This window comes from Mustela erminea, chromosome 1, assembly GCF_009829155.1.
Source record: "Mustela erminea isolate mMusErm1 chromosome 1, mMusErm1.Pri, whole genome shotgun sequence".
NCBI lineage: Eukaryota > Metazoa > Chordata > Mammalia > Carnivora > Mustelidae > Mustela > Mustela erminea.
In genome coordinates this window covers 78,622,492-78,639,619 of record NC_045614.1, presented here as the reverse complement: position 1 = coordinate 78,639,619, position 17,128 = coordinate 78,622,492, and the positions used below count along the sequence as shown (strand labels likewise).

The 17,128-nt window shown below is 33.1% G+C and overlaps 1 protein-coding gene across 2 annotated transcripts in view; it reads right to left on the bottom strand.

The window, feature by feature from the left end:
- Positions 1-17,128, bottom strand: part of TOP2B (DNA topoisomerase II beta) — a 59,215-nt gene that overhangs the window by 22,289 nt on the left and 19,798 nt on the right. For both annotated transcript variants that reach the window (XM_032327535.1, XM_032327621.1), the window contains exons 5-20: positions 14,982-15,127; positions 14,011-14,108; positions 12,687-12,899; positions 9,933-10,106; positions 8,180-8,281; positions 7,953-8,090; positions 6,469-6,607; positions 5,984-6,141; positions 5,584-5,709; positions 4,537-4,647; positions 4,350-4,455; positions 2,939-3,048; positions 2,490-2,582; positions 2,284-2,398; positions 747-868; positions 415-563 (exon numbers count right to left, since the gene is read on the bottom strand). In XM_032327535.1, the coding sequence (XP_032183426.1) occupies positions 415-563; positions 747-868; positions 2,284-2,398; positions 2,490-2,582; positions 2,939-3,048; positions 4,350-4,455; positions 4,537-4,647; positions 5,584-5,709; positions 5,984-6,141; positions 6,469-6,607; positions 7,953-8,090; positions 8,180-8,281; positions 9,933-10,106; positions 12,687-12,899; positions 14,011-14,108; positions 14,982-15,127 (2,100 nt within the window). The remainder of the gene's footprint in view (positions 1-414; positions 564-746; positions 869-2,283; positions 2,399-2,489; positions 2,583-2,938; positions 3,049-4,349; positions 4,456-4,536; positions 4,648-5,583; positions 5,710-5,983; positions 6,142-6,468; positions 6,608-7,952; positions 8,091-8,179; positions 8,282-9,932; positions 10,107-12,686; positions 12,900-14,010; positions 14,109-14,981; positions 15,128-17,128) is intronic.

Sequence of the window (17,128 nt, the reverse complement as noted above, 5' to 3'; positions counted from 1 at the left end):
CTTAAAAATACAATTTACCTCAGCTTATTACCAAATATATTTCTCTCAGGCAGAAAGCCAAAACAAAATAGCCCCATTTTACTTAAACGCTTACTTACTAGCCCACACAATTTCTTAGTACTGATAAATTATGTTGTATGGATTTCCTCTTTCTCTGACTAAACCCTAAAACCCCTCCTCAGCCTAAAAAGTAAAGTTGGATCAGAAAAATGCTTCAATTAGGGCTGGTTTCACCAATAATTCACAAACACTGCGATCAACAAACTTCATTCTATTTGCACTCAAGTAATTTGGAACATTCACCCTCAACAGAGTACACAATCATCTCTCCATACTTACAATTCTATTAAACATTTCGTTAATTCCAATATACTTCAAGTAGAACTTTATATCACTGTACCAGCAAACTGTTACCTTAACATTGTGAAAATATAACGAGGGCTTGCAGCATCTTTGCCACCATGAAGCCGAGTTCCAAACTGACCAATAGGCTGAAGCAAATTAATGTTGTTGCTTCCCACAAAGTTCTGAGCCAAATTCACAATAGTCATCATCAATGCTTGCTATAACATAGAAACAGAATATAACATTAAATTTTCTATACATATTCCCTAATTTCATTAGCATCCAAATTATTGATTCTCTTACTTTTCCAAAGAACTTATAAAGAAAAAATACATTATGCTTAATTATCATTCTTCATGCCAAAAGTATAGTTTTCAGTTGATTCCAATCTTAATGCTTACCTCTCCATGATGATAAGCAGACATCTCAGCAACAGATCCAGCCAACTGGGCAACTTTTACTTCACGTTTATCATTCCTCTTGAAACAAGTAAATAAAACTTTTCGTTGTCCTGGTTTAAATCCTATTTTTACAAAGAACACTCTCTTTTAAAATATTACTCCAGATATAGCTGCAATGTTTCTTTTAATGACAACAGTGTTCTATATATTTGAGAGATAAAAGCAAAGATATAGTTTGCTTTTAAAAAATAACTAAAATCGTTACTTGAGATTCTGTAACACAGTGAGTATATAGTAACATGTTATACCATCTCAGTCTCTTCCAAAAGTGAGGTGCCAAGTAAAAGACCACCCTTTCTGGTCTTAAAGAACTGCTCAATGGCACCAAAGCCCTTTCACAGGAGTTGTCGAGCTGCTGAACATTCATATATCCAAAATGTCAGTTGTAACTAAAAGTAGCAGCAAACCATCAATGAACCTAAAAAGTATATTATTAGAGTATCCCAAATCAGAAAACCCTTATAAAGAAGAGATGTGTTGTGGCAGTTAAGAATGCAGGCTTTAGAATCTCACTCATCTGGATACTCTTCTCAACTTGGCCATTTACCATTTGACTTTTTGCAAATTACTAAACCAATAGTCTCAGCATCCTCATCAGTGTAGTAGAAATAATTACCTTCCTAACAGGGTGATCATAAGGATTACATGAGATAACGCAAGCAAAGCATTCTGCTTCCTTATCATTCTTCTTGCTCTAGGCCAATGAGCACAGTAATAAACTTTTCAGTATATGCTAGCTATCATCATCATCGTGGGCTCAGAGCATGGTAGAAACAAGATGACAAAATATGGCCACTTTCCTTGAGAATTTTATAATCTAATTGAGGAGGCAAAATTGACACAAGTAAAATAAGAGGCACACAATATTGGAATAGAAGTTTAGGCATCTGAAACCAATGTAGACTGCAAATGTTAGAGAAGACTTCATAGAAGGGATGTAACTTAAAGCTGAATTAAATGAATGGGTAGAACCATCTGCTATTAGCTGAAAACCCACAAAGATCAACTTGCTAAAAGTTATAAAATGAAAATTAAGTATTTCTAGATAGAAGATAAAAATCTGCCCTACCAGGTACCAGTTTCTAAATATTTTTTTAGCAAGTTCGATAAGTTACGTTTTGGGTACTAAGGTATAAATGTGTTTTTAAAATTTAGTCTTGGATAACTATTTTATAGTTATAGAAATTATCAAACTTATAAAAATCCCATTTTATTTTTTATTTTAAAAAGTCTGCAATTAGCCTGGGGCAAAATCTTTAAAAATTGGCTCTAAGGTTAATTTTCCTGAAAAGCTTAAAAAGAGTTGAAGAGATTCAAATTAAGGAATATAAAGGATTTCAGTCCTACCAAAAGATCTCAAAAACAAATTCAGAATTTTAAATTTTACTATAAGAATGGCTTAGAGTACGTGGAATTAAAATATACTCAATAACTACATACAAAAGTGAGAAAGATTTTTAAAACAAAAGCTACTTACCATCAACAAGAGATGGTATAGATCTTTCATTGTCTGAATTTGAGAAGAGAATCAATTCCTTGTTGATGAAATCATTGTAAGTCAAATGCTTTGTTGCTGTACCATACAAAAATTGCTAAGAGAAAAGTTATATAGCAACACTGTCATTATTCCTGCATGAATTTTAGTCTCTTTCTTCCCCCAGACCACCACTCAATATGACTAACCTCTGGTAAGCCATGTAACCTACGCTGTCTCCGGTCTTCCATAAAATTTGTTAACCATTCTTTTCTGTCATCAATCTTCTTTTTACTGAATGCCTGAAAGATTCCAGGTAATAATTTCACACATTAAAAATTAAATGAATTTCCAAAAAAGCCTAAATTAATTTCATCATACAATTAAAATGTATAAAGGCAAATAACTAATTTCTCAGAAACTGAGTTTTATTCCCAACAGGCTTTTGTCAAAAATATACTTGAACAGACCTTTCAATTAAGGAACTTCAAAAGCAGAGCATAATCTGTGTGTGAGACTGGAGTGAAGAAATGCTAAGACTAACTAGTTTGGGCATTAGAGTTCAAAAGACACTTCTAGAAAAAACAGACTAGAAAGAAATGTATGGCAGGAAGGGGGATGGATATCAGGAAAAAATATCTTTAATTAACTTCATTACCAAGGTAATGGCAGCATCGTCTTCAGGACCAGCATATCTAAATAAGATGCGGTGCCTTTCCATATCAGCAAAATATTCCTTTGCTTCTTTAGCTGTACTGGTACCCAACCCTGCACAAGTTTAAAAACAAAATTGAAAAAATCCAGATGGAGAACAACAAATACTGTATGAACTCACTTACATGTAGAATCTAAAAATCTGAACTCATAAGAAGAGTAAAATGGTAGCTGCCAGGTACAGGGCTGGGGTGAGAGGGAGAATAGGGAAATGTCAATCAAAGAGTACAAACTTTCAGTTATAAGGTGAATAAGTTCTGGGGAGTTAATGTATAGCATGTTGCCTACAATTAATAATTCTGTATTATATACTTGAAAATTGCTGAAAGAGATCTTAAATGATCCCTCTACCCACATAAAAAATTAACTATGTGAGGTGATGGATATGTTGATTGACTTGATTGTGGTAATCAGTTTACAACATACACATATATCAAATAATCATTGTACAAACTTAGATATGTATAAGTTAGTCAGTTCTTCAAAAGAGCTGAAAAAATTTGTATGAATTATGAACATTAATGGCTGTTTAAAACCATTAGTTGAAAAGCTGATAGATCAAGCTGGCAACACCTGTACCAAGGGATCAATTTTAATAGAAAAAGAAAAACCAGACATTACATGCCTCCTGAGGTAAATATACAATAATACCTGTTAAATGTTTATGGCACATAAATCTAATCCAAATCTGTCTCAAGCCTCCAATTTAACTACTAGTTAACAGAAAATAAGAGGCAGAGGAACATACTATATACTTAATGAAATGCCAGGGATAATCAGCAAAATGCAGAATGTGGAAAATTGTACAGGACAATCAATCCAAGATTTTGAACAAATAAATTGCAAAAAAAAAAAAACTATGAAAAGAGAACAAAATACCAAGATTTAATAGATTTATCATGCCAAATGCAATTTGTGGACCTTGATGGATCCAGACTCAAAACAAAATATTTTTATTATAATCAAGAGAATTTTAACACTGACTAAATAATTAAGGTTATTAAAGAAAGGTATGATAATGAAATTATGAACTTTTTTTAAACATTCTCTTAGAAATACATACTAAAGTATAATGAAAATTATATAAAATCTAGAAGTTATTTCAAATTAATGGGGAGGATATGAGAAGAGTACTGATAAACAGGATTGGCAGTGAAATGATGATTATTAGAGCGCATGGGAAACCCATCATACCACTTTCTCTACTTCTATAAAATTTTTTATAAATTCTTTAAAAATCAGCCATAGCTATTTTTGCAGTTTAAAACAAACTTTCAAAATATTTTATAATGATCTCAAAAATATATTTACGTCAGTGGTAACTTCACAAAATTTAAGTATTTTAAAATGCAAACCTTTGTAGTATTTTATTTTCCAGGCTTTCTGGTTTTCTATATGTTTTTTCCACTCATCAAATTCAGGAATACTATAGAAGGAAAGTTCCTGTTTATTTTTGCTAGCCTTAATAAAAAAAAAAAAAAAAATTAATTCTCTGCTATTCTTTAAGACAACAGCACAAAAATATATTAATGTAAACAGTACCTTTACAATAGGAGTAATGAACTCTTCAAGAAAACCATGCTTCAAAAGTGATGGCCAATTGTGATGGATGAAATTAATAAGCAGACCTTTTATGTGAGAACCATCTTGATCCTAAATAAATGTTAGTAAAGAGTGCTATAATAATTTTATGAAACATAATTATTTATAACCAAATTTTTAAATGGATGAATGTAGCACAGGCAAATTCCATTCAAATTTTGAAACTGCACTTTACTATGTTTATCTAAAGGATAATCTTTACTGGTTTGTAAAGAATTTTTTCTTAAAATTCAAATAATGAAATTAGCTAGTGATAGACTAAATCTTCCCATCATTACAAAATATACTGTCCCTAAATGTTTTATGCTGATTTCACTAAAAGAATGATTTAAGGATGTGAATACATAAAACATGGTTATAATGGCACTTCACTGAACAAGGGAAGGAGTAATCTGTGGAGTACAGGTATTCACAAGTCCTAACTTGATATAAAAACTGCTTAACTTCTGCTTAAAACTACCTAGAAACTTTTTCAGTGAAAGATTTTCTCTACAAATGCTTTTAATTAGAGTACATGAGACATGTTGGATGCATGTGAAATTCTTCCTTTTTGGTTTTCCAGTTCTTTCCTAATTACTGCCATTTTACTATTTAAGGCCTAGTTTTTGCACACCCCAAATTATGCCATCATATACAAACATCATCCATCATCCTACTGATTAGTCTTTGTTGCTTCTAAGTTTCATCATTTCCTTTCAACTTATACATAGGCTTCAACCTTCTTAATACTACCGTGCATTTTACTCTTCTCATATTTATTGCATTTAAAAACATTTTTAAAATAACCAAAAAGATGGCTGCCCAATATGTTAGATAATGTAAAATGTGTCTCACACAAACACTGCCATTGAATGTTTTCTACTACCTGCCTTTGATATACAATTATTTTCCCTTTTACTTTCTTGCAGCAAGTTTCATGAAACAAATATCAAAAGGGCACTCTGAAAAAGGTAAGTTTTATAAATATGTGGCAACCTTTAAACCAACCTGATCAGTCATAATCATAATCTTCCCATAGCGTAAAGTTTTCAGAGATTCTGCATCATCGTAACTTTTCTTGTACTGTAGACCAACTATTTTGATAATATTGTTTATTTCTGCATTTTCCATGATCTGTGCAAAAAGAAAAATAATTTAAAGTATGTTCAGTGTTGAGAGGTGCCTGACTGGCTCAGTCAGTTCAGCAGACTATGCCAACTATTGATCTCAGGGTGGTAAATTCAAGCCCCGCATTAGGTGTAGAAAGCACTTAAAAATAAAATCTTTTGTTTAAAAAAGTGTTGAAATATATAAAAAGTGAGTCAGAATTTACTTCTAAAAGTTCAACAATTTTAATAAAGTATTACAATGTCATATGTGTGTGGAGATATGAAAGAGAGAGAGATACCTGTTTATGAGAAGCTTCCCGTACGTTAAGAATTTTTCCCCTAAGTGGAAAGACTCCATATCTGTCTCGCCCAATCACACCTAATCCAGACACAGCCAATGATTTGGCAGAGTCTCCCTCGGTTAGTATCAGTGTACACTCCAGGGAATGTTTGCCACCTGAGAGATATTAAAAATGACATATATTCCAAATTCCTCAATTTTACCAATGAGAAAAATGAAGCCAGAAAAATTAATAATCACAATAATGACAGTAAAAGACTATAAGAGTAAATTGTTCAGCATAGTTTAATCATTAAGTAAAATTTACTGAATTTCTATCCCCTGAAAATTGGCAATATGTGGTGCATGTGGCAATTTTAATGAAGGAAATTTATACTCTGAACATAAAATTGTACAGTCTAACTACATGTGAAAAATGAATATTTCTATGACTAGATAAGTAAAAACTTAAATCTAAATCTTGAAAGAAAATCCGAATCTTACCAGCATCATTAGCATCATCCAGTTTGGGAATACCTTTGATTTTACTATACTTTACTGATGAACACTTCTTGTTCAGCTGAGTCTGGGCCTTAAATTTCACCCAATTCAGAATACTTTCTACAATGCCACAGTTAGAAGCCTAAAAATTAAAGGATAATGATATACAAACAAGCCAGAAGTTCATACACCTTGCTAAAATATAATACTTGCAATCTTTGAAACACTATGTTTATATGGTGAAACACAGTGTTCATACGGTAATACACTAATGGTGATGATGATAATAATAATATATGCTAGTAAATTTTACTCTAACTACAGTAAAGCTAACTCAGGCAGTTATATCCAATAACCTACTGCACAAAAATATAAACAGATGAATAAAGGGCAACTTACCAAAATATGAAAAACTCTATTATAATAAACCCCATGAAAAATATACATAGCTTTTGTTACATATTAATTTTGTTAAAAATTAACATGGTAAAAACTGATCCACCCATGAATTCACTACTTGTGAAATTCTAGACACTGACATTTCTTATATTCCTCAAAAACACAAATCTTGAATTTGCTATGACAAAAACTACTAATGTGAGAGGAAACATTAGGATAAATTCAAGAACTTATTTATCACCTTTATTCTTTTAAAAAGTTTGGTAATGAGGTTTTCAACATTATATATTGTGTGTCACCATGCAGTGAGTCCATGTGTGACAAGATGTTAACCCAAAATGAAGAGTGAAGAATCTCCAAGTTGGAGCTATTTCTTTTTCTTTATCCTGGGTAGTTTGATTTTAGGCATAAGAAATAGTTCTCTGAAACATCTGAGATATAAAAAGAGGTGGACTATGTTGCCAAATCTAAACTTAATCCACTCAAAATGAAAAAGTATAAAATCTAAAACCAAATCACTTCATCATGAATGCTATGAGGGCAAAAATTTGCAAAAGCATGAATATAGGGTCCTTTGTATTAAAAATTCATCATTAGATGCATCATAAGTACTATCTCTAAAGGCTTTAAGCTAGAACCTGAAAAAAACTTTTGTTTTTAAGAGCATATCTTTGAATTTACAATACCAGAATGTGATAAATTAAGTTCTTTCTATGGCAATTATACAACATTCCTCCACCAAAATATAAACTTCCAAAGAGAAGGAGCCGTGATTTATTCATCTTTAGATTCCCAGTGCAAATATATTTAAAGGCATTTTACATATGCTTATTTAATACAGATTTACTGATGGTACTGCCAAACTAGGGAAGTAAACTAAATCTTGCTTATATACAACAGATTATCAAAAATTATTAACAACTGAAAAGCTCAGTTATAAACCTAAGATTATTTATTTGTACTCTCACCTCATTTCAGAAAGGTTAAAACAGCATTTAAGAGAAACTAATCACAAAGAGAATAAATAAAGAAAGAAAACTACTTAATTCTCAAAACCAACACTAAGAAGCAATAAAAATTTTACTCACTGCTTTAAAAAATTTTTCTGACAGTTGGCATTTGGACCCAAAACTTTTGGGTTGCAGAGTCATGTTTTCCTTAGTTTGAGAATCAAAAGTTGGATTTTCGATAAGGCAGTTAATAAAAACCCATATATGGTTTTTTACCTGTTGAAAACATAACCCCCCCAAAAAAAGGTTAACATCAGAACTGATGTCATTTAATAATTCAACAGAATATGTAAAGCACCACTTACTTGAAATGGTTTTACTGATACACCGGCTTTGTTCTTTTTCTTAACTACTTCAATCAGTTTACCAACAACTTGATCTACTACATAATCCACATGACGTCCACCCTAAGGAGGAACAAAAAAATAGAATAGAAAATCTTCTATAATTAGGGTAGCAAAATACTTTTTTTTTTTCCTTGAATAAGCGTTTAATCTTCATTAACTTTGTGGAGTCAGTACTATTAACCCAATTATGCAGAAGCATAACATGAATCTCAGAATTGCAGAGTTAGGATATAAAAAATAAGAAGTTGGGGCATCTGGATAGCTCAGTCCTTAAGCATCTGCCTTAGGATCAGTTCATTATCCCAGGGCCCGAGACTAAGTCCCACACTGGGCTCCCTACTCAGCAGGGAGCCTGCTTCTCCCTCTTCCCTTTGCTTGTGTTCCCTCTCTCACTCTGTCAAACAAACAAATAAATAAATAAAAATAAAAATGAAAAAATAAGGTCTTTTTGGCTCGAGGGCCAATTAGCTATCTGTATAAAACTATACACAAAGTAAAAACAATCAAATTTAAAAAAAAAAACAAAAACACCATGAAAGTGAAAACAAATACTGGCAGACACAAGATTTATACTTAGGGAATGTGGCAGCCATTGCCAGTTGGCCATCCAATGTCTATTCCTCCCTTTATTAAAAAACCTAAACTTATTTTTTATCTGGCAACATGCCCAGTTGAACATATTAACCAATTTAGACTCTCTTGCAGCTAGAGATAGCCACTTGACTCAGTTCTAGCCAAAGATGTTAGCGGGGTACACTGGATGGGATTTCCAGGAAAACTACTCTATTCCTGGTGAAAAAGGGAGTGATTTAGTTGATATACACATTTGCCCAGCCTCTTTCTCTCTCCCTAGAACTTGAAATTGAGGCATAGAGAAGCCAGCAGGTATCTTAAAGGCATAAGAATGAAAGCCACATGCTAAGGATGGCAGAAAAGAGAGCCAGGAAGAGCCTGCTGGTCCCTGATGATACCGTAGAGTCATAGTACCAAACTAAGACTACTTACTCCCAGTCCCCAGTTATAAGAAGAAAAAATAAAACCTTTACCTCTTTATGCTACTGTATATTGGGTTTCTATTACATATAACCAAATGCAATCATAACTGATGCAAAATTTGTTGACTTGAGAAAGTGATGCTAGATTATAAAAAACACTGAGTATTAAAAAGAATAAGTTAAAACTTGAACAAGGGTGACAAATTATCAAATCACTGCTTTAGATTATTCTAGAATAATGCTTGTATTGTCTATGACTTTATTATGATCAATGGGCAAATGCAAATTTAGACAAGAAAAATTTCATTCAATTCGATCCAATTCAATTGGATTCACAATCCAAAAGCCTACAGAACCGTGTTCAAACTTCTCAGAATAGCATGTAACACACGTACCACAATCTGACCCCAAAACAGACTCCATTATTTTTTCTTTTACACTCTAAACTCAGAGCAGACTAAAGAATGTGTTAACATTCTAAATTCATAAAATATAAATGTATTCAACTCTAAACACTAATATAAACTCAATGCTCAATGATGTTTATATAAATTATAAGACAGTTATTTTCATAAAAATAAGCTTTCATTTTCATAGGCCAATTTTTATTTCACAAAAGCAGATCTGGGGGTTGGTTTTTGTTACTGTTTCTTATTTTGTTTTTAATGAAACATTGTTCTATCACTGACATGGTAACAAAGAATTAGCACACTTACTTTTGTTGTTGCAATACTATTTACAAAGCTGATTTGCTGGAATCCCTTTTCACTCAGTGTGAGACAAACATCCCATCTTTCATTTGCAAGTTCATGAATAACTTTCAGGGCCACTCCAGTTTCATCCAACTTGTCTTTCACATAAAGATCTACATAACTGCGAAATCCATTTACCTATTAATTTGAAAACCAAAACCAATAAACAATCTTATATTGGCAGCTCAACTAGGTAAATGCCATCAGGTACTCTTACACTTTAATTTTCCCTCACTCACAACAGCTCTTATTTCTCAGCTCCAAACCTTCATGACTTCCACCATTCTATTCCTTGATCCCTACCCTTTAAAAAAGAATTCATTTCTGTATGTACCTGATAAAGAGAGAGTATGAAGTAAAAGCTGGACAGGTGAATTATTATAAACTTTTCCAAAAGTTTAAGTTTTCAAATGACAAAGTAGATATCTACTTTGAGTTCAGACATATAGAAGGTTTAAAGAAGAAAGAGAGAGAGAGAGAGAAAGAAAGAAAGAAGAAAGAAAGAAAGAAAGAAAGAAAGAAAGAAAGAAAGAAAGAAAGAAAGAAAATACAAGCTTCTGCCCTTCAAGAAAACAGCTGGTCAGACAGCAAACTGACTTTTCAAGAACACTCAAGAAACCTGAATTCATAGTCTTAAGAGAAACAGCTATCTGTAGAGAGACACAGAACACTAACCAATTTGCTTAGGTGAGGCAGAAGTTGCCTAAGGTCATATAAGCCAAAAGGAACATTAAACTAGAAATTTCGACAACTTGCTTTAAGACAAATATGGACAGTATGGGTGTGTGAAGCACTTGAGGACTGTCATCATAAGGGGATCCTCAACTTACAGGCTTTTTCTCCAGAAACTCCAGCAGTTTCTCACAGGGAAGGTCAGGGAAAATCTAGAAAAAGCTCCCTACCATGGTGCTGCTGGTTGGGGGATGAGAAAAATAGCAGCTACTGGGAATTCCACCCAGACTCATCTCCCTTACCCATCCCAACCACAAAAATAAAACAAAAACAAAAAGCAAACAAAACAAAAACTTTAATTTGCAGGGGGAAGAATACTGCTAAAGAGTACAGGTAAAATATCACTATAGCTGGAATAAAATAATTCCAGCCCTACCTCATCCCACTCCCATCTCATTTAAGGTGAAAAAAAAAAAAAAGTTTATTTTAAGGAGCAGGGAGCCTTAATACTAAATGAGAATAGTGGTGGATACATGCTGCAGTTAGGGGAAGAAAATAAAAGGCAGAGAAAAATCTCTATCTCTAGAGGAAAGGCAGAAACACTTGTGAAAGCCAAAACCCTGAGACACAGGGCCAGTATGTACTCCAAAGTCTTGAATCTCAATCAGACATAAGCATCCTATAACCTACTACCATTTTAACAGGCCTCCAATAGTAACAGTGGGTTTCAGAGGGTAGGGCTGCAGAGACAGACCTTCCCTGAGGGGCAGCTCCAAGGCAAGGCCCAAAAACAAGGAAGAATTTTAAGTTTCTGGTGCCCATAGCAATAACAAACATCAATGCTAGCTAACTGCAAAAACAATTAACTGCAAACACAGCCATTTTCTGTACAGATTAAACATAAATCCTGATACCAAAGCCTATTTACTCCATATCTACTATCCTATACAATGTGGCTGATTGCCAACAAAAGCTTGGCATGCCAAAAGACAGAAAAAACAGACTGAAAAGACAAAGCAATCATCTGAACCTGACTCAGATATGTCACAGATGTTTTAACTATCAGATAAGGCATTTAAAATAACTATGATTAATATGTTAAAGGCTCTAATGGCGAAAGTAGACAATATAGCTTCCATTTCTCTGTTGAAGTTGTATAAGAATCAAACGGAAATGCTAGAAATCAAAGACACAGTAGAACATATGAAGAATGCCATGGGCAGACTCATCAACAGACATGACATATTAAAGCAAAAAAATTAGTAAACTTAAAAATAGGGCAACAGAAATTAAGCTGAAACACAAAGAGAAAACAGTGAATAAGGCAGAGAAAAACATCCAGGAGCTTAGCACAATACCAAACTATATACAAATGCATAACTGGAATACCAGAAGGAAAGAACAGCAAAGAACTATTTGAGAAATAGTGCCCAGATTTTTTCAAAATTAATGACAGATACCAAACAACAGATCCAAGAAGCTCAGAAAATGGAATGAAAAAAATACACGTTAAAAAACAAAACCAAACTCCCATAAAAACACCTAAGCATACCATTCTCAAAACAAACAAACAAAAAAAAAAAAAAGAGAGAGAGAGAGAGAAAGAAAACCTTCGAAGTACCCAAAGGGAAAAGTAAACACCTTACCAAAAGAGGAAAGAGGATAGGAACTATAGCACAAACCATGCAAACAAGAAGACAACTGGATGACATTAAAAGAAACAATACTATAAACTCATAATTCTATATATCTCTGTATCTCTTGAAAGTGAAGGAAAATACTCTCTCAAACAGACTGAGGGAACTTATTGCCAGACCTAACTACAAGAAATTAAAAATTTCCAGGCAGAAGATACATGGTTAAGATCAGAAACTCAGATTTATGCCAAGAAATTAGGAATACAGGAAATGTTATAAATGAAAGTAAAATAGAATCCTGTGTTGTGTTCTTAATGGTTCTACAAGATAACTGACTGCTTAGCAGTTAGATTTAACTGTAAGCTGCCCAGAAAATAATAAAGCATTTACTATTTTAGAAGACACTTACAGGCAATTTCTTTCCATTAAACATGACCTTGACCCCCTTGCATGAACCAGCCAAATCATAAGCTCTTCTGGTCATAAGGGCCACAATATCCTTGTCAAGTTTTTCCATCTTAAATTTAGACAGATCTGGTTGGAATGTTATGCATGTGTAATCTTCACCATCAAAATGTTTAATTTTGGCTTCAGAAGTCTTCATCATGTTATTCATCCATGTCTTTAAAAGAAAAAATACTCAAATATTTTTATATGCTTCTATATTTTATAATACATAAAGACTCAGTTCACAAAATACAGTCATTTACCATTTATATCGAGTTTCCAGCTTCGCAACAAACCAATCCTGGAAACTGATATTAGAGATGAAAAAATTTAAAAACTACTACAGTAGTCCCTCCTTATCTATGTTCCAAGACCAGAAACCATGGATAGTACCAAACCCTATATGTATTATGTTTTTTCCAAACACACCTATGATAAAGCTTAATTTATAAATCAGGCACAATAAGAGATTAATAATAGAACAATTATACTTTAATAAAAGTTATATGAATGTGGTCTTTCTCCCTCTCAAAATATCTTAACGTACTGGAGTCAACCTTCTTGGATGATGTGAGATGATAAAATGCCTACAATACCAGATAAAGTGATTGTGACACAGCATTAGGCTACTACTGACCTTCCAACGATATGTCAGAAGGAGGATCATTTGCTTCTGAACCGCGGTTGACCGCGGGTAACTTAAACCATGGAAAGCAAAACCACAGATAAGGGGGGAGGGGAACACTATTATAAGAACCTAATTTGAAAATAAGCAAAATGAACTGCACGACTTTATACACTATTAGTAAAATAACTTTCAAACTCTTCAACATGACCATTTAAAATTTTACAGAAATAAGAATGATGCTTTCCCTGACCAAATTACTTTAGCTTTTCAAACTCTTGTCAAAATTCTACCAGAGTAAAATAAAACAGAATTTTGTAATATGAATTTGATGAATCAATGAGGAATTTTTCAAATATGCTAAGTGGATACATTTCAGTAAGTCTGTAAGGTTCAAGGCATTATCAGTAATGCTTAACTAGGTAAAGGAAAAGTGTAATAAAGCTCTTCATTTTCAAGGAACAGGAGAAAGATTTATATAAAACCTTCAGGTATTCTGAAGTCTTTATTCTGACATGCTTAATGCTTTAAATACAAAAAATGATATAGGCATCACTGCCATTTACCTAAGGTTCTATCATCTTAGCAAAGCAATACAACATCTCTCTCTCTCTCTCTCACACACACACACACACACACACAATCAGAATTTCTATCATACCTGCTTAAAACTGTGTTTGTATTCTTTGCAAGCAGTTTCTACTGTAAATTTTGTACTGAAAATATTACAAAGTTTTGCACCATAACCATTGCGACCACCTGTAAAAACAATCAAATTTGAAAGGTTTCATGAAAAGGATTTTAGGAACTTTGTTAAACTTACCTACCATGGGACAGGTCTGTAGCAAAATAATTTTACTGCATTATTTTAACAATCACCAACTGAATATTTCAGAGTATATTGAGATTTTTTTCATTTAAAGTAAAATACAATTAAGATTTAGCATATAAAATAATATAACTAACATGTATTTTGTAGATTCATCAACTTCATCATAATTTCAAAAAAATTAAGCTTGCAATCTCCTATCATCAAGTAAATCTATGCAAACATGAAATCTGAGTTTTCTATCAAAGTTACTTCTCTATTATAAAAATTTAATCTACATCACTTCCTAAAGTTTTGGTTTTGAAAATGAAAACCATCAACCTACTCTTGAGCAATGGAAATAAGTAGGAAAACATTTGGTTACGATCAAAGCACTTCAACTCTATTTACAAAACCTAGATTTGTGATCTTGACCCTCGTAAAACAGTTTAGAAGTAATTTAATTGATACCAAAAGACACAGTTTTCTAATGCAATAATAAGTTCACATATATAGGAATCCTATATCTGACTTTCATCAGTACTCTAATTCAAAACTCAAACTGTCAGCCAGATTAGAGTTCCAGGAGTTGTAGCATATGTAGCATAAATACTATGAATTAATTTTTAAAATGCCTGTCAGACTATAATCAAGATAATACTTACATGTGATAGTTTTTTATAGATATTAATTCTGAAAAGAATTTTCTCACAGTAAAGCTACACAGGTTTCCTTTTCTGTAATATTTTATATAGGAATAAATTTTTAGTTGGAAGTATAAAAAAAAATTCAACAAAAATTCTGACCAGCCGTTTAGACTTTACCTGTTACTTTTTTCTCATCATCATCATAGTTACTGGATGTTAAAAGCTGTCCAAAAATTAACGCAGGAACATAAACTTTCTCTACTTTGTGTTCCACTACTGGAATGCCTTTCCCATTATTCCAAATGCTTATAATATTTGATTCACTGTAAATAAACAAGCAGAGTTTAGAGCTTAACATGTCTTAAAGGTATATGAATTTCCATAAAAAGTAAAGTAATCCAGAACAAACCTGAGTAATTATAAGCAAAACTCTAGCCATTACTAATTGAAAGATACTCATCTTTCAAGAAAATACTTGCTGAGGACACACATCTCTACCCAAGTCATAACTTAAAGTAGGGCCACTAAGCCCTACAGGTAATACTGAAAAATATCTCAGGAAAAGAAACTCTTCCCAACCTCCCCAAAAAAATAGTAAAAGCGGTGAAAGCTATAAGAAGTCAGCTCCAGATTGTCTTCTTTTCATATATATTAGCCATGATCTTCCTGCTTCATTCTACCAGTATACCACCTATGAACCACAAGGTCTGCAGAGCCAGGAGCCATTGCCATTTTCATTTCCTAACTGTTACTGCAGTACATATGGAAAAGGACAAATAGCAGGAAATGTATTCCATTCTCACCCTAAATATTATACAGGGCTGCTTGCATTGTGGCAATCATGGTCATCAACTAATTTTAATGGTTTTAAAATATCTAGATTTTACCTATTTTAGGTTTTTTAGGTTTCCTTATCACAAAACCATCCATTTAAGCCCTGAATGGTATGCAGTAGAGGCTCTTATGGCTAATAGCAACTTGACATAGGCAGTAGTCCTGATAGAAAAATTTGCCTACCCTATCATTTTGAGTAGTATACACTATAATCCCTTTACCCATTTAAAAGCCAAATCTACAAAGAAACACAGCTTCATAACCAACACTAAGAATTAGTTTATAAAGCTACCATTTGGGGGCGCCTGGGTGGCTCAGTGGGTTAAAGCCTCTGCCTTTGGCTCAGGTCATGGTCCTGGGGTCCTGGGATTGAGCCCTACATGGGGGCTCTCTGCTCAGCAGGGAGCATGATTTCCCCCACCCCCGCAACCCGGCCTGCCTCTCTGCCTACTTGTGATCTCTGTCAAATAAATCTTTCTAAATAAAATCTTAAAAAAAAAAAAAAGCTACCATCTGACAATCTGATTCATAATTACTCTTAGATAGTTTCATTCACGCGTATCTATCTTACTCTCTGAAGAGGTATTAGAAGTAGTTACACAACTAAAAAATTTGTTATAAAAGCCAAAATTAAAACCATATACCCAGGGGAAATCAATTAAATCAAATTAAACAGGAAGGAAGAAAGGAAGCTAGCTAACAAATAACTTTTAGCACATCATCTTCTTTCTCTAATTAGCCACCAACTTTTCTTTCCCTTATTGTCCAATATAGGTTTAACTCTTCAAATGTCCTAGACTCAAATTTTTATAGCATTTTAAAATTCAGATCTCCTGATCATTCTCTAGTCTTTAGTCATCATGACTAGTTTGTCCTGAGATTCATTTATTATCAGTATTCAGTCCTTTCTTCATTCCAAATGCCAAAATACAAGTCTAGACTGCTATCACCTTAAATATTATAAATCAAGCTAAAAACTCCTCTATGGCATGTTCACAGCCCATTATCCAGATCCTTAATTATAGTCAAATTTAATTCCCACTATATGGCAACATGTATCCAGTTTGTTACTTGTCCTGAAGGTTCATTCCCAGTTCTTCCATTTCTTTGTTTACTGGTCTTTCCTTACTTTAACATCTTTTTACTCTTTGTTTAGCCAAAATTTAACCCTAACTTTGAGAGCCAGTTTATGACTTCAGTTTTTACCTTTTACCCAGCCACTCTCATGATATACCAAGACTAACAAAAGGAAAAAAAAAAATTGATTGAGTACCTCAGGAGATTAGATTATCTCTCCAATGAGTAAACAATCTCTACAGAATACACAGCTGAATGTTTAAATATATAACAGTTTCAAATTGCCTACTATAGTTCCACTTGTGCCTCTTAAAGACAATGGACCCTAGAAACAAGGGCCAGATACTACCCTACTTTTTTAGACTTCCCAGGCATAATATTAATAGAGAAGAATTCTGAAGGAAATAAAGAAA